Raw genomic sequence first — 15,800 nt, forward strand, 5'->3', positions numbered from 1 at the left:
TTTGCTGTCTTGTTTATCTTGGTGCACGATAGCTAGAACAACACATCCTGTCATCTCAAGAATGACATTCGCATATTGCTTTCTCGCGCTAAACAGCCTGAATTCAAAGGAGTCGCATGTTCCATTAAATTTGCCGAGTTTCTTAATGAGTTCCGCATCATCGTAGTTCTAAGCACCGAAAATCTGCCTCTGTTAGGCAGACGTCACGGAAGACGCGATGAGAGCGAAACTACTGCCATCTTACGCCAGCCGCGTACAAGGAGACACCGTTTAGTACATCCGTATGCCTCCAAGTGCGCCGCGCTTCTGCATGGCTCAGCTTGCACGACAGTTCACTACCGCGCCACTCGCAGTGGCGTCACGCCTGCTAATGCCAGATGACGTGCCAGATGACGAAATGTAAGCACGCAAGCAACATAGCTGCGAATGCAAAGTGTCCGACACTTGCATTTTTTATACCGGACGCATGTTGCTATGCCCGATGACCACGCGTCGGATTGTGTTTAGCCCAGTGTGTCCTGCCTCTGCCTAAGCCACTCCAGCTGCGCTCCTAAAACCAAAGCACAGCTACTGCGCCGCGTCGGCGGAGCAGAAAGAACCAAAGTGCCGCGCTTAATCCTTCCAAGCGAAAATGGCTCAAGTCACGCCGGGCGAAGCCGCAGCCAATTTAGAGATTGCTCCGGTTTCACGAGAAGTGATGTTATGGCTTCTCCTGCCTTACCCTGGACCGGCGGGTAGAAGGAGAGAGAGCACAGTGGCTGGGCACTGTGGAAAAGCTCCCCGTCGGTCCTCAGCGGCGTCAGTGAAGGACGTTGGAGTCTCCGACGTTGGCTACGTTCATTGGGAGCCGTAATATGATTGTGTCACGCTATTTTCGGACATTTCCATTAACACTTAAATAACGGTCATGCTTGCTTAAAGAGATAGAGAGAGCTAGATGGGAAGTTCGAAAGGGGGTGTTGTTAAAGGCGAATAATTAACACCTTCTTCAGAAAGCGTAGGAACAAAAAGTGGACCTGCAAGAGCCCTAATGGTGAAACAAGGGACGAAATTGATTTCATGCTTTTTTGCCGATTATAACATAGTGCAGGATGCAGAAGTGTTAGGTAGGGCAAAGTGGCAGTGATCATAGGTTAGTGAGGTCTAGGAATCACCTCAATTTGGAGAGAGAAAGAGTAAAATTCGTCAAGAAGAAACAGGCGAATCTAGACGCTGTAAGGGTAAAAATAGACAAATTCAGGCTGGTAGTTCCAAACAAATATGCAGCCTCAGAACAGCGAGATGAAGATGACATAGAGGTAATGAATGAAACCTTAACAAGGCTGGCTTCAGAAGCAGCAATTGAAGTGGGAGGTATAGCACCAAAGCAACCAGCAGGTAAGCTCTCCCAAGCGACGAAGAACCTAATAAAGAAATGTCAAAGAGTGAAACTGTCCAACTGAAGAGATCAGATAGAATTAGTGGAATTCTCAAAACTGATTAACAAGGAAAAAATAAAGGATATTCGAAATTATAACGTCAGACAGACTGAGGAAGCAGTAATAAATGGACGCAGCATGAAATCAGTCAGAAGAAAACTTGGCATAGGACCAGCCAAGATGTATGCACTGAAACATAAGCAGGGTAATATCATCAGCAATTTCCAAGATATAGTAAACGCAGCGGAAGAATTCTATACTGACCTGCGCAATACCCAGATCATCCAGGATACCCCCACTGGAAGTAGCAATGAACAGGTTTCAGAGGCTCTTTCTATAACTTGCGACGAAGTTAAGGCCTTAGAAGACATGAAAGGAGGAAAATCGGCAGGAGAAGATGGAATAACAGTCGATTTAATCAAAGAAGGAGGAGACACCATGCTTGAAAAGCTTGCGGCCCTTTTTAAGAAATGTCCCACGACTTTAAGGGTCCCAGAGAATTGGAAAAATGCCAACATTATAGTAATCCTCAGAAGGGGAGACGTTAAAGAATTGAAAAAAATGATAGGCCCATTTGCTTACTTCCAGTATTGTATAAAATATTCACCAAGATAATTTCTACTAGAATAAGGGCAACATTTGACTTCAGTCAACCAAGGGAACAGGCTTACTTCAGGAAGGGGTACTGTACACTGGATCACATCCATGGTAATCAATCAGGTAATCGAGAAATCTGCAAAGTACTATCAGAATCTCTATATGGCTTTCAGAGATCACGAAAATTTGATTCACTAGAAATAACAGTAGTCATAGAGGCATTACGTAATCAAGGAGTACAGGAGACTTACGTGAATATCTTGGAAAACATCTACAAAAATTCCCCAGCTACCTTAATTCTCCACACGAAAAGCAGGCAGATACCTATAAAGGAGGGGTACAACAAGAAGTCAATCTCTCCAATGCTATTCACTGCATGTTTGGAAGAAGTATTCAAGCTATTAAACTGGGACGGCTTAGGAGCAAGGATCAACGGCGAATATCTGAGCAACCTTCGTTTTGCAGATGCCATTGTCTTGTTCAGCAACACTGAGGACGAGTTACAACAAATGATTGAGGATTTTAACAGAGAGAGTTTAGGAGTGAGATTGAAAATTACTATGCAGAAAACAAAGATAATGATCAATAGCCTGGCAAGGGAACAATATTTCAGGATAGCCAGTGAGGCTCTAAAGTCCGCGAAGGAATACATTTACCTATGTCAATCACTCACAGGGAACCCTGATCATGAGAAGGAAATCTACAGAAGAATAAAAATTGGTTGGAGCACATTCGGCAGACATTATCAGATTCTGACTAGAAGCTTACCATTATGACTAAAAAGAAAGGTGCACAATCAGTGCATTCTACGGGTGCTAACATATGGGGCAGACACTTGGAGACTGACAAAGAAGCTCGAAAACAAGTTAAGGACCGCACAAAGACCTATGGAACGAAAAATGATAGGCGTAACGTTAAGAGACAGAAAGAGAGCGGTGTGGATCTGCGAGAAAGCGGGGATAGCCGATATCCTAATTGACATTAAGAGAAAGAAATGGAGCTGGGCAGGTCATGCAATTCGTAGCTTAGATAACAGGTGGACCATTAGGGTTACAGAATGGGTGTCAAAGGAGAAGGGAAAAGTAGTCGAGGACGGCAGATGGCTATATAGTCGGGTACGACTTTAGAAAAAAGGAGGCCCCGCCCAGATGACCGAAGCGTGACAGCGGAATGCCTTCACGACTAAAATAGTCCCGCTCAAAAAGTCGTGCTTTTGAAACGCGCAATTCTCAGTATAAATAAAGGCTTTTGTATTTTGATGACTGGTTTAGCAGAGCTCTCATGTGCTACAGCACATGCCGGATAGCAACAGAAAAATAACCCCGTGCATTCTACAACGCTGCCCGTCGTCTGCTCTTTAGCTTCATTGGAAGTGACAAAGGTAGCAAAGGCAGCTCTACAAGGCTTTTGCGCTTGTTCCATGTATACGGCGTATCTACTACTCGTTTTCGAAGCTTAAAATGAATCAGTTGGTATTGAAAAAGTACTTACACAGAACAATGCATTTATCGCAACCATTACAAACCTGGGGCGAGAATACGGCCGAGGCAGGAAGGTAAAAAAATTCTTCATTCGTCGTTTTAAATAAATACTCTTGGTTTTAAATAGCATAAACTTTATATTTCTTGGTTTTGAATTTTCACAATTTCACAGCACGCATTTTACAGCTCGCGCGTGCAGTGAGCACTGGTGGACAGCAATCAATCTACGGTGCTACACAACGCTCGAACACCGCCGCTGAGACGCTCGGCTATCTCAGTGCTGTCTACGATAGTTCACGCTACGTTGATGGCAAGAAATCTTTGTGTTGGAGGCTTCTTTTGCAAATATTTTCTGTTGAGACACTCGTAGGTTTGTTTCATGCGCGCACGCTTTTCTAATTTCTCTTGAGAATGGTTTTGCTCCATCACTTCACCCCGTCCGACGAAAAGCGCAACGACACAGTGCACGAACACAACCTCCGCTAACAGTAGGCACCAGACTTTGGCAAACTTTCCTCGTCGTAACTTCACTCGGGAGCAAAATAAAACAACATGGAACAAACACGCAGAATGTGTGTTTGTAGTGGTGCGTCGCCGCGGGATCCTGTTTTCAGGCAAAGCGTAGCGCAGCGTCAGCAATGCTCAATGCTGCAATGTTTCTTCGGCGGATCACGGCTCAGAATAAACGAACGCGGCACAAACGGGCATCGTAAGCTCGCAGTAACATTTCCGGCATCATAGACCATCACAAACAGTTCGGGAATTCACTCTGACGTCAGCACACAGCTGACGCCACTTGGCCCAGTTCGAAGCGAAGCCCGGGCGGCCATCTTCTCCGTCGGCAGGGTGACCGGCTGTCCAGTTCATGACGTCAGTCCAAAGTGCGCGCTGCGCCCCCACTGGCGGATGCTCGTGTGCATCCGCCTCGGAGGAGTAAACGCCCCCTTTTTTCTAAAGTTGTACCCGACTATAGGTGGGGTGACGAAACTAAGAAATTCGCCGGCGCAAGTTGGAATCGGTTGGCGCAGGACAGGGGTAATTGGAGATCGCAGAGAGAGGCCTTCGTTCTGCAGTGGACTTAAAATAGTATGATGATGATTGATTGATGATGATCATGGTGGTTATGGTAATGATGATGATGATTATGTTGTTGTTGTTGTTGTTGATGATGATGATGATGATGATGATGATGATGATGATGATGATGATGCAAGAGGAATATTAGGTCAATGTGGACTGTTAAAATACGACTCCAGTAACCTCACATGGCTTGTTTCGTGCCAAGAAAAGACTTAGTTGCAGAGAAAATCGCAACTGAAGGAGCCGCATTCCTTCAGCACAATTCAAGTCGCCCGCCATGAGCGATGCGGTGTGACGCTGCAAACGTCATCACCGCCCTATACTGATACTGCCGTCGGTGAGTAAAATGGTGCTCAAGAGCCGGCGCAACGTTTTATTATTTTTTTTCGTAAAACGCGAAAGCACGGCCAGAAACCAAGCCGTGACATCACATAGACGCGGCACTTTCTGCTCCTTGCAGTTAGCATGAGCTTCGCGAGCCATTCAAACCAGCGCAGTACTACGCGAAACCGAAACTACCAAAACGTGAGAGCGTGTGTGGCACTCGAAGGAAAACAAAATATTTCGTCACCCGCATCGTTGTGAAAGGTAACGTCAATGATATTGAAGCAGCGCACAATCACGGCTCATCAACTAGCCCATCAGTATCTTTTAAACGTGGATGAGTTCTTTATTCTACGAGTGGAATAGAAGTTGAGGAGTAGCATTTTCTTACGTCTTATAATGCAATGCAATGATCCTTCTGTAATGCTTTACGATGATCAGTGCTTCGATGCAAGTGACACAAATTATAATGAGGCGTTACGACATCATCCAGCTAGTACTAGAATGTCCCGGTAGAATCCCAAATCGCGTCCTACATTTACCTCAATTTCTCGCTTGCTAAAGCTCTGTTCCCGATAATATTGACACCTTAGACGTTTTTGAGCATTAATCTATCCCTTTAGCTTGACTTAGTATTCGCCTTTAGTGTCTCGTTAACCAGGGATGAGCCCGATTGCCTGCAATAAAAAGAAAACAAGAAAGAGAGAGAGAGAGAGAGAGAGAGAGAGAGAGAGAGAGAGAGAGGGGGGAAACGTTAAAGAAAAAAAATGGGCAAAAAAGATAAGGTGGAGTAGACTCGTGTCAATGCCAGCGTTTGCCCTGTAACTATAAGAACGGCAAAAAGTGTTTAGCCCGTAAACTAACGCTTCTTGGGAGCCCAAAATACTGTAGCTTTATGTACAAATACCAGAGCCTGCGTATGTGTCTTTCAAGCAACCAATTTAGGCAGCCGGTAAGCAGGCGCGACTTCCTCCCTCGTTTCGGACGTGACAAACGCTGCTCGTGCGGCTCGCGCTGTTTGTTCAGTGTTCAGCTTATATAAATGCATAAAGAGCAATGAAGAGCAATACAGGCGAAGGTGTCGCTAAACCAGCACAACCGCGTAAACAGCGACGCCATCACCGTAACAGAAAACCATACCAACCAGACTCAAATAGGAAGAAACACGGGAGCATCGGAGGTACGAGCCGGCGTATACTCACGGAGCAGAGTGAATGTGCAGGATTTTACATACCTGTGCGCTGCTTGCAGAGGCACCGCCTTTCTCCGTCGATGCACTGGTGTGGTCAGCGTCCATGTCACGTGGAGATTGGAAGAAGCCTCGGGAAGACTATTCAGGCCTGCGAAAATGAGGATACTTATGAATGAACCTAAGTGAGGCGGCCTCGGTGTGAACAAGCGTTTAGACTTCGGCGGTGGAATTTTGATACAAACGTAGTAGAGACAACAGCAAAGGAAAGGCGGGGAGTCCATATGGCTACCCTACTGAGAGAAAGGAAGCGATAAGAGCTTCCATAGACTCCAGCGAGCGCGAAGAATCAGGCGATTCAAAATGGTTCGATTATACCGAATGACCAATTTACCTTATTTACTTTTTTAACTTACTGTGGTTTTCTAGCATATTATTTACTTATGAATCAAACCAGGAGGCAATGAATAAAGGAAGGCATACAGGAAATTAACTGGTTTCTTTCACTGGTAGCCCATAACTAATTAGGCATAAGAGTTACATTTACGACAATCTTCATAAAATAAATAAAGGAACTAAGGAAAATAAAGGAAAATGGAAGTGAAAGTGGAAGAAAGCTTGGCTCCGGTGGGAGCCAAAGCCGCAACCCGCGCATGAGGCATGCGGTGGCCTACCAACTCACTGCTACGGCCCTGAGTGGATCTGGTTAACATTTCCAAGGCTAAGTTATTAGATGTACATATTAAGAGGAAGCTTTAGCTCGGGCCCAACTCCGACGCGGCCTATTCAAATACATGTAAAAACGCAAAAATGTTTTTCTGAGATAACCCCCGGACCGATTTTAATGAAATTTGTTGCATTTGAGAGGGCAAGTGAAATTCTAGTGATTGTTGGTCGCGGAATTTCTATTTAGGTCCTGAATTTTGTTAAAAAGATTTTCAAAAATTCGAAAGTTTGAAAAATATAGGAGCACGAAGTTTACAAATTCATAACTCTGCATCAAGAGCAGATATCGCGGTTCTGTAAACGAGATCCATCAGATCATTGAAAGCGGACAAATTCGATACGTCATTTTATATCTTACGTGAATTTGTTACGTTGTTTACATTGGGTTCTTCAAAACCTATATTTCCATTTTACTATATTTTTTGACATTCATGTGTAACGTATCAATTTTGTCCGCTTTAGATGTACTATTAGATGCAGTTCACGGAATTGTATTATCAATTTTCGTTGCTGAGTTACAGAGTTGTAAACTTGATAGTTTCGTTTTTTGAAAATTTTTGATTTTTGCCAATTTTTAATAAAAAAATTGACGACCTAAATCGAAAATTCGAAACCAACAGTCACTAGATTTTAGGTTTTTCTTTTAAATGTAACAAATTTCGTCAAATTTGGTGCAGTGGTTGCCGAGAAAAACGAATTCTGCTTTTACATGTATTTAGATAGGAGCACCCGAGCTAAAGCTTCCTCTTAACCTTTTACACTCAAGAAAGTGGGCGGAGGGATAGCCGTCACCGTAGCTGAATTGGCGGCATCGCACGCGTCTTGCAAAGGTTGTGGGCTCGGCTCCCGCCGTGAGGAAACTGTCCCTCCCCCCACCCCCCGTCCATGTTTATTTCAGTTTTCCTTTATTAAAGGTATCCAGTTTGTACACTGCATACTTATTTGGTTAATGCTCAATCAGCACCCGGCCCCTTCATTCTCTCTCTCCCTGCCCCTACACGCACACGGGCGCGCGCGTGCACCTATGACCGGTTCAATGCGGAGCTGTCACCGAATTCACCCCTTTAAAAATTTAGGCAGTGGCTACGAGTGTGGCTCGCGCATTTTCGCTTACAAGCAAGTTTGCCGGCACTCGGGCGCCGCAGGGCGGGCGTTTGCAGATAGCTTCGTCGCCATGTCCTCTCTCCCTTGTCATTCACAGGCATTTCCTTACGCGCTCTTCTCGCGGATCGTCATTCGCTGGCTCACCACATTAGTATAAGTGAAAGTCCGCAGGGCCTCCCGCGGGCAATTTATTTATTTCAGACGAAACCAAAGCGAACTTGCGCACCGTGTGCGACGGCATGAGGCTTTTTGCTACGGGTACTGCGCGGCGTCAGCGCGCGAATAAGTTCTCTGCCAACTGAATAGCGGAGACTGAAGAAAACGAAACAAGCACGCGGAAGAACATGAGCACGAGGAAGCGAACCTGATAGAGCATCAAATCACATACAGTTTGTATGTGCTATAATTCTGAGGTAAAGAGCAACAACGAAGGGGAAGAAAATTCCATTTGTGCAAAGCCGACGTAATCATATTGAACGATTTCGGCACTGATGTGAACGAAGCGATTTCTGACAACAAAAAACAATGATGCTGACGTGTGAGGTAACAAGTCACTAAAGTGAGTGTGAAAGACGGTGACGACGAGGGCAACTAGCCAGGTGAAGTGAACAAAAAATTAACGACGGAGTATAATTCATATAGGGAGCAAGCGATTAAAGAAGGGGTACTGAAGTGCACAGACCTGTCGTCGTTTAGGTTAAGGCAGTCTCCTACTTTCTCAACTTATTTTTTATTTACTTAACATACCGTCAGGGCAAAATGTAATTAAAGAAGGGAGGGGTTACAAACAAATAGCATAGAAAAAACTAGTGAATTGAGGTAATAGCAATTCCTGATTATACAGCGTTAGCTAATGCTTCACGAAAAAGCTTTTTGTTGGTGATGGCTACGGCACTTGCTTGAAGGTGGTTCCATTCTTGGAGTCCTTGGATTTCGCCATACTTTGAATCAAAAATGGCAGAGGGCCACAAGTACGCGTCATCAGCATCCCCCTAATAGTGAATCTTTCCTTTTTCTCTCTCATCTCCTCCTTTCGCATTTATTCCTTCGCATCAACATATAACTGCTCGCATAACGCTGCTGCGCGCCCATCAAATCTCGTGCGTCAACGTGCAATGACCAGCCGCGAGGCACATTGGTATGATCGCGCAGCCATGGGGTAGGCAAAGATAGCTTAGTCGCGAGAGGAACGCAGATGCTTGAACAACAAACACAGAGACAATCAGGCTCTCGTTACGCAACTCGCTTCCTTACACATTCCAGCGCAAAAGAGATTCAGGAAGTACCCAATGCGTCAATGGCGTTTGTGACCGAGGCCCCTCAGCAACGCATAAGGAGGCCTGGAGGTGAAGGAGACAAGAGGGCCAGTTCCGACGCCGGAGTTTGTGCGTATTCAACGAGTAAAACTTACAACCTCTCTACACACCAACTGCAGAGTAGCAGGAATGTGTCCTTCGTCCTCTTAAAAAATTGTGTGAACGAGCACTAGCCATTCTTGAAAAAAAAAAAAACGTGTCATGGATATCAAATATAAAAAATATCAATTACTTTTATGTTTAAAGCAAACAAAGAGGAACGCAGAAAGGAAAACACAATCCATTTTACTAGTGTCAGTGAGCAAAACTGCATTGAAATGAACAGAATTCAAATGAACAGCAAGTGGAAGGTGGGCGGAATCTGCGCCATGGCCACAATTAAGTTAATTGGACAAATAAATTGCACCTGACTGAACGTTTTCAGCAATTCGATTACTCATAGTAAAACGTAAAGGCCCAACCACTGGCACGCGTCGGCAAGCGTCGGCACGCGCCAATGCGTTGTTGCGTACTCCAGGGTAGCGTACCGTACTGCTGCCGAGAAGTAGCGACGCCTGCCTATCGAAGCTCGACCGACATTACTTATTGGGTAGCGTGGCGTTGTCGGCGGGCTGCAGGCATCCGGTAGATCATGGCGACCAAGCAGGGGCGAGACGATTTGCTAGTGCGAAACTTGCACTGTTTATTCAAAGGTACTTGAAAGAAAATAAGAAAAGCATGAAGTATGAAGTATGAAGTATGAAGTATGAAGTATCTCAATGTACATTTCGGAGCCCCTTAAATAGGCTCTCTACAAGTGTGGGCGGGATCTTGCTTCCGTCGAATGACACGTGACAGGCACGGAGAGAGGTCGCCCGTGGGCTCCGGCTCAGGGGTAGAGTGAATGACCTCTCCGGCGCCGTGGGGTCCGGCCAGGAGAAGGTGAAGGGGATGAGGTAAGCACACACGATGCCACGACCATGAGAGGAGGGGAAGAGGTCGCCCGTGGGCTCCGGCTCAGATAGTAGGGTGAATGACCGCTCCGGCGCCCGTGGGCTCCGGCTCAGTTATAGGATGAATGACCTCTCGCCACGTGGTGTCAGACGCCAACCCTAACAGCGTCAAAAGCGTCAAAAGCGTCGGTCGGGAACAGGGTGAAGCGTGGCGACGCGCAGAGATTTTGTCGACTGCCGATACTAGAAGTTCGACGACGCGTGGCGACGCTTCGCCGGCGTGCGCCAATCAGGGACTGCGATGCGTCGCCGGCGTCAACCAATCGGAGGCTGCGAGACCTCCGGCTGCTATGCCTATGATGGCCGCCGATGCGAAGACGCTGACACCAGCGATCGTCCGAGTTCTTTGGACGCAGGACGCGCGCGACAGTGTTCCTGAAAGACAGTGTTGCGATAGTGGGCCGAACGCGACACGACCGACGGCTGTGCGTAGTAAAAGTGCGACGTGCATCCGACCCGACTTCGAACGACGCCGACAAATCCAACCTGCCCACCGGTCTCAGTGCGATCGTCTGCTAAAACATCTAACCGAATCACAGTTGCCGCAACGTCTGTGCTTGGTGTACGTGTATTTTGTCGTGCTCGAAACGAATGGAAACATGCTTCCGAACTCCGCAGTCTGGATAATCAGCACTCGCCTACCGCAGATGATGTTACGTTACGCATAGATGATATACGTTACGCGCGTCCATCGGGTTCGTAACTGGCGACTGAACGAGCCCAGCCAAGCTGAGAAACTCTGTCGAAGGAAATGAATTTTCAGTTCCGTTTGGCGCTGAAACGATTTAATTATGCAAAAAAGAAGTGAGGCGTGCAGACAGGACACAAGAGTAGAGAAGTGGACAACACGAACGCCGACTATTAACTGAAGGCAGCACTGAGGCGAAAAAAGAAAGAAGACACAAAATTCATCTGCGCATGCTCAGGAATGGTAACACCACGTGTCAGTCGGGTACACGTGCCGGTCTACGTGAGAGATAACTGTTAAGGCACTTAATCTCTTCCTTATGTAAAGTAATCGAAGGCTGACTCACGCACGCACCTCCACCATTATAGATATGCCATGCCTCTACCATAAGACGCGTATCTTCATTCTTATGCCTGTACAATATGGCGCATTCATCTAACTCTGGTGTGCAGTTACAATCTCGGCAATGTAGCGAAAGATTAGAAGGCGATCCACCGGTTAACGACCTTTTATGTTCCATTAGCCTCTGATAGATACACCGTCCCGTTTGCCCTACGTAGAACTGGCCACAGCTAAGGGGAATTTTATATATAATATAATATTTGGGGTTTTACGTGACAAAACCACTTTCTGATTATGAGGCACGCCGTAGTGGAGGACTCCGGAAATTTTGACCACCTGTGGTTCTTTAACGTGCACCTAAATCTAAGCACACGGGTGTTTTCGCATTTCGCCCCCATCGAAATGCGGCCGCCGTGGCCGGGATTCGATCCCGCGACCTCGTGCTCAGCAGCCCAACACCATAGCCACTGAGCAACCACGGCGGGTAAGGGGAATTTTATAAACCACACCCATACGACAGTCAGTAAAACTGTTGTTCTTATTGTGCTTCACTGGACAAATATCTGTTCGTTTTTTGCCTTTTACCCGCTCCTTTTTTCTCTGTACGGCAGCGCATATCTTACCTAGCTTATTGGGAGCAGTGAAAGCAACATTAACATCATATCTACTCGCAACTTTTTAAAGCCTGTGCGACACTGAATGAATATACGGAATAGCCACTACTCTTTTTTTTGCTATTACTGCTTTCTGTAATCACGTCCGTCCCTCTCGAAACCGACTTCTTTAGGCGCTCAGCCACAGTGGCCACTGCTACACTAGGATAACCTGCTTCTAATAGGCGCCGGAACTGCGCATTAAAACTGGCGCTCATTTTGTGCATGGAGGATCTGGTGAGGGAAGACTTAAGGCACGACATGGCAATTCAGTTTTTTACTACTTTCGAATGCTTGGATTGAAAGTTTAGCAACGGCTTCGAAGATCTTGGGGAGTACTGCCAACAAACATGATTTTGTTCGAAGATCAAGGAAATGTCAAGAAACTGAATTACGCGTCACTGAGGAAATTCCTTGGTAAACTTTAATCCTCCCCCAAAAAGTTTAAATTGCTCACTTACTGAGGTAGCAGCGGAATCGAATTCTTCCCTATTGCAGAAAATCAGGTAATTCTCAACGTAACGAAATATCTTGATAACGCTATCACCTAATACTTTCTCTAAGCAGTTGTCAACCTTACTCAGGTAAATGTCGCTAAGAATAGGGGGCAACCTTTGAGCCAATACAAATGCCTGATTTCTGCAGAAGAACGCCATCTCTCCACCCAATCAGCGTCGACTTCAAGTGCATTGAAATAATTTCTAGAAAAGCTCCAGTGGAAACATCGCATCTGTCAATAAAAGCCGACTCTTGCACTTGTTCTTTAATGCACTCATTTACGGAATTTAGCAACCCGTCATGCGGCAAAGAATAATACAGGTCTTCGATATCCATACTAAAAGCTGTACAATCACCAGGATTTTCCTCTCTCGAATACTGAACTAGTGCCTGAGAATTACGTAAGCAAAAGGGGTCTGAAAAAACTAGTGAAGCTAAGCAGTTCTGTAGGTAACTAGCGACACAGACCTGCCACGTTCCTTTCTCTGACACTATAGCACGAAAAGGAATTTCTTGTTTATGGGTCCTGGCCGAGAAAAACGGTTCTAAGGTGAGGGATTTAGCTTTCTTGACATTACAGACAACCCTATCAAGATTATGTCTTGACAAGAGGTCAACCGCACGTTGCTTAACTACCGAAGGCTTGAGTTTTACTGGCTGTAAGTTCTTTTCTATGGCTGAAATCGCTTTTTCTGAAAACGTCATCTGGCATAATTACGAAATAACCTTCCTTGTCAGATATTACTGGTCTAAGTTTATGCTCCACAAGATAATCAACTAACGGGCGGACAGGGTCAGACGTCTTAAAATGAGAATTTGATTGTTTAATGCTAGCAATGCAATCCGAAATACAGCGTGAGCGTTCTTCTTCCGGGACGAACCTGGTTATGCAGCGCGGTATGCTTAAAACGTTAACGGGTTTTATGTTAGGCTTAAAACAGTGCTTAGGACCTAAAGCAAGGGTTCTTCTATGGTTATCACTTAAAATGGCGTCTCCAAGAACTAGTACGTTATTTGACGGTGAATTATTAGAAAAATGTTATATAAAAGGTCGTTAACCGGTGGATCGCCTTCTAATCTTTCGCTACATTGCCGAGATTGTAACTGCACGCCAGAGTTAGATGAATGCGCGATATTGTACAGGCATAAGAATGAAGATACGCGTCTTATGGTAGAGGCATGGCATATCTATAATGGTGGAGGTGCGTGCGTGAGTCAGCCTTCGATTACTTTACATAAGGAAGAGATTAAGTGCCTTAACAGTTATCTCTCACGTAGACCGGCACGTGTACCCCACTGACACATGGTGTTACCATTCCTGAGCATGCGCAGATGAGTTTTGTGTCTTTCTTTTTTCGCCTCAGTGCTCCCTTCAGTTGATAGTCGGCGTTCGTGTTGTCCACTTCTCTACCCTTGTGTCCTATCTGCACGCCTCACTTCTTTTTTGCATAATGAATCCTTACCAACTAGCTCAGCTTTCTGTCGTTCTAAACGATTTAATATATGGCACTCCTGACTTCGTGTGGTGTGTGATGTGGTGAATGGACCGTGTGGAACTTCGGGTGGTAAACCGCGGAGTGTTTCGTGTGGTCTCAGGTGACTCAAGTTTAACGGGCGAGCTCTGTGCTGTTTCCAATGGCCAAGATAACTTTCGAAAGCGAAAGACACTAGTAACCGAACAATGGGAAGTACGTACCTCATCACCCATGCCGACCGCTTTAGCTGATTCGGCATGTGAATCCAGTTCAGTACAAGTTCACAGTACTCCTTCACTCACTTTTTTTTCAAGTGCATGCGTCTTATGTGCTAGTTGGGGACAAATCGCTCGTGCAGCACTCAAGAACGCTGACGCACTGAAGGAAACATGGCACAGCTCAGTCATGTTTGAGTCAGTGTGTCCTATACTTGAGCACTGCAAAAAGAAATGATCTGTTTGCAATATATGCACCGTGTGCAATGCATAGGAGGACCTGCATCATGCAAGACCTATGCACGCAGCCACGTATACCAGGATTGCTTCGATGCCTGCATGAGAAGCAGAGCGTACCGAGTCGAGGAAACTGTAATTGGCATTTGATCTTTTTTTTATGGAAAGAGCAGATGGTGTGAATGCATTTCGGGGAAGGTGAAAAGGTGTCATCAGTGCTTTGTGCAGTCGACATATGCTTAAACTGCCCAAATCGCTTAAGCTACCACTAAAACGTTTCTCGCTGCGATACTATAAACTGTAGTCAGGAAAAAGATAAATTCAAAACCAAAACGAGGTTTGCCTCAAAGCAAGTGTGTGTGCATGTGTGTGTGTGGCTGTAGCGTACAGGCATCAGTCTTTTTTTTTTTAGTCTTGCGAGCTGTCTAGAGTGCCATGTTACCACTAAGATCATCACCACCACCACAATTCACAATTCTTAATCTTTTCTGCAGCTGTACACTTCCTATAATTCTGAAGATGCAAGAAATGTGGTGAAAGCAAGTTTTCAATCAACGAAATAAAGTGGTGTCTGAAAGCGTTAAGATGTATGGAAGCATACTTGTTCCCTGTTCTCACAAGTATATTCAATAGTTCCCTAAAGTCTAGTACGTTTTCTAGCACTCGGAAGGTGGCATAGACATGGCTCACGCATAAATCGGGTGCTAGACGTGCAGTTACTAACTGCCGGTCTGTATCTATCCTCTGCAGTGCATCAAAAATATTTGAATCGGTATTGCATTCGTTGCTTTGTGTTAGTGCTAAGAACATTTTAATAAATGAACAGCATAGCTTTTTGTGCCGACGACTTAAAACTATTTGAGACTGTCAACATTATTCACCACTGCATCGACCTCCAAAAAAATATTCCTTTCACTCTCAAACTGGTGCAGAAACAATAAGGTACTCTTACATGCTTCCAATATTACGGCATTAAGTTATATGCGGAAAACACGCCACGTTCAATTTTCATACACCCTTCAGTATGCTCCACTGCCCAGAGTCGATGAAATGAAAGATCTTGCTGTGCTTCGACAAAACGCTAAGCTTCTCTTCACACAGACAATCACACATGCCCTTCACGCTCTTGGAATTGTATGTCGTATATTGCATGATTTCCACTCACGCGTTCTGTTTCTGAAATTGTGTTCTGCTATGTGCCTTGTACTACTATAGTATGCCTCTGTAGGTGGGGGTGCAAAGTGCAAATCTAATTCCGACCTCATTGGACGCACACAGAATAAATTGATATCTATGTTCAAGCACCACTTTTGCAATTCTGGTTCAGCCTTCTGAAATATACCTCAACTCGCACCTCTAGACTCAAGACTTAATTAATCAGACCTTTCGTTCCTGTATAAGGTGGTCCATGGCATTATACATTCCGCAAAGCTTCTTGAATATATGCAATTGCTCATGCCTCTAA

General features: G+C 45.3%; 1 protein-coding gene across 4 annotated transcripts in view; it reads right to left on the reverse strand.

Annotated features, from left to right (window-relative positions):
• LOC142590961 (TOX high mobility group box family member 3-like) overlaps positions 1–15,800 on the reverse strand; it is a 739,235-nt gene that overhangs the window by 471,341 nt on the left and 252,094 nt on the right. For all 4 annotated transcript variants that reach the window (XR_012830300.1, XM_075703360.1, XM_075703340.1 and 1 more), the window contains exon 4: positions 6,135–6,240. Coding sequence is in view for 3 of the 4 variants with exons in the window: in XM_075703360.1 (XP_075559475.1) it covers positions 6,135–6,197 (63 nt within the window). In the remaining variant the exon portion in view is untranslated. The remainder of the gene's footprint in view (positions 1–6,134; positions 6,241–15,800) is intronic.

This window comes from Dermacentor variabilis, chromosome 1, assembly GCF_050947875.1.
Source record: "Dermacentor variabilis isolate Ectoservices chromosome 1, ASM5094787v1, whole genome shotgun sequence".
Taxonomy (NCBI): domain Eukaryota; kingdom Metazoa; phylum Arthropoda; class Arachnida; order Ixodida; family Ixodidae; genus Dermacentor; species Dermacentor variabilis.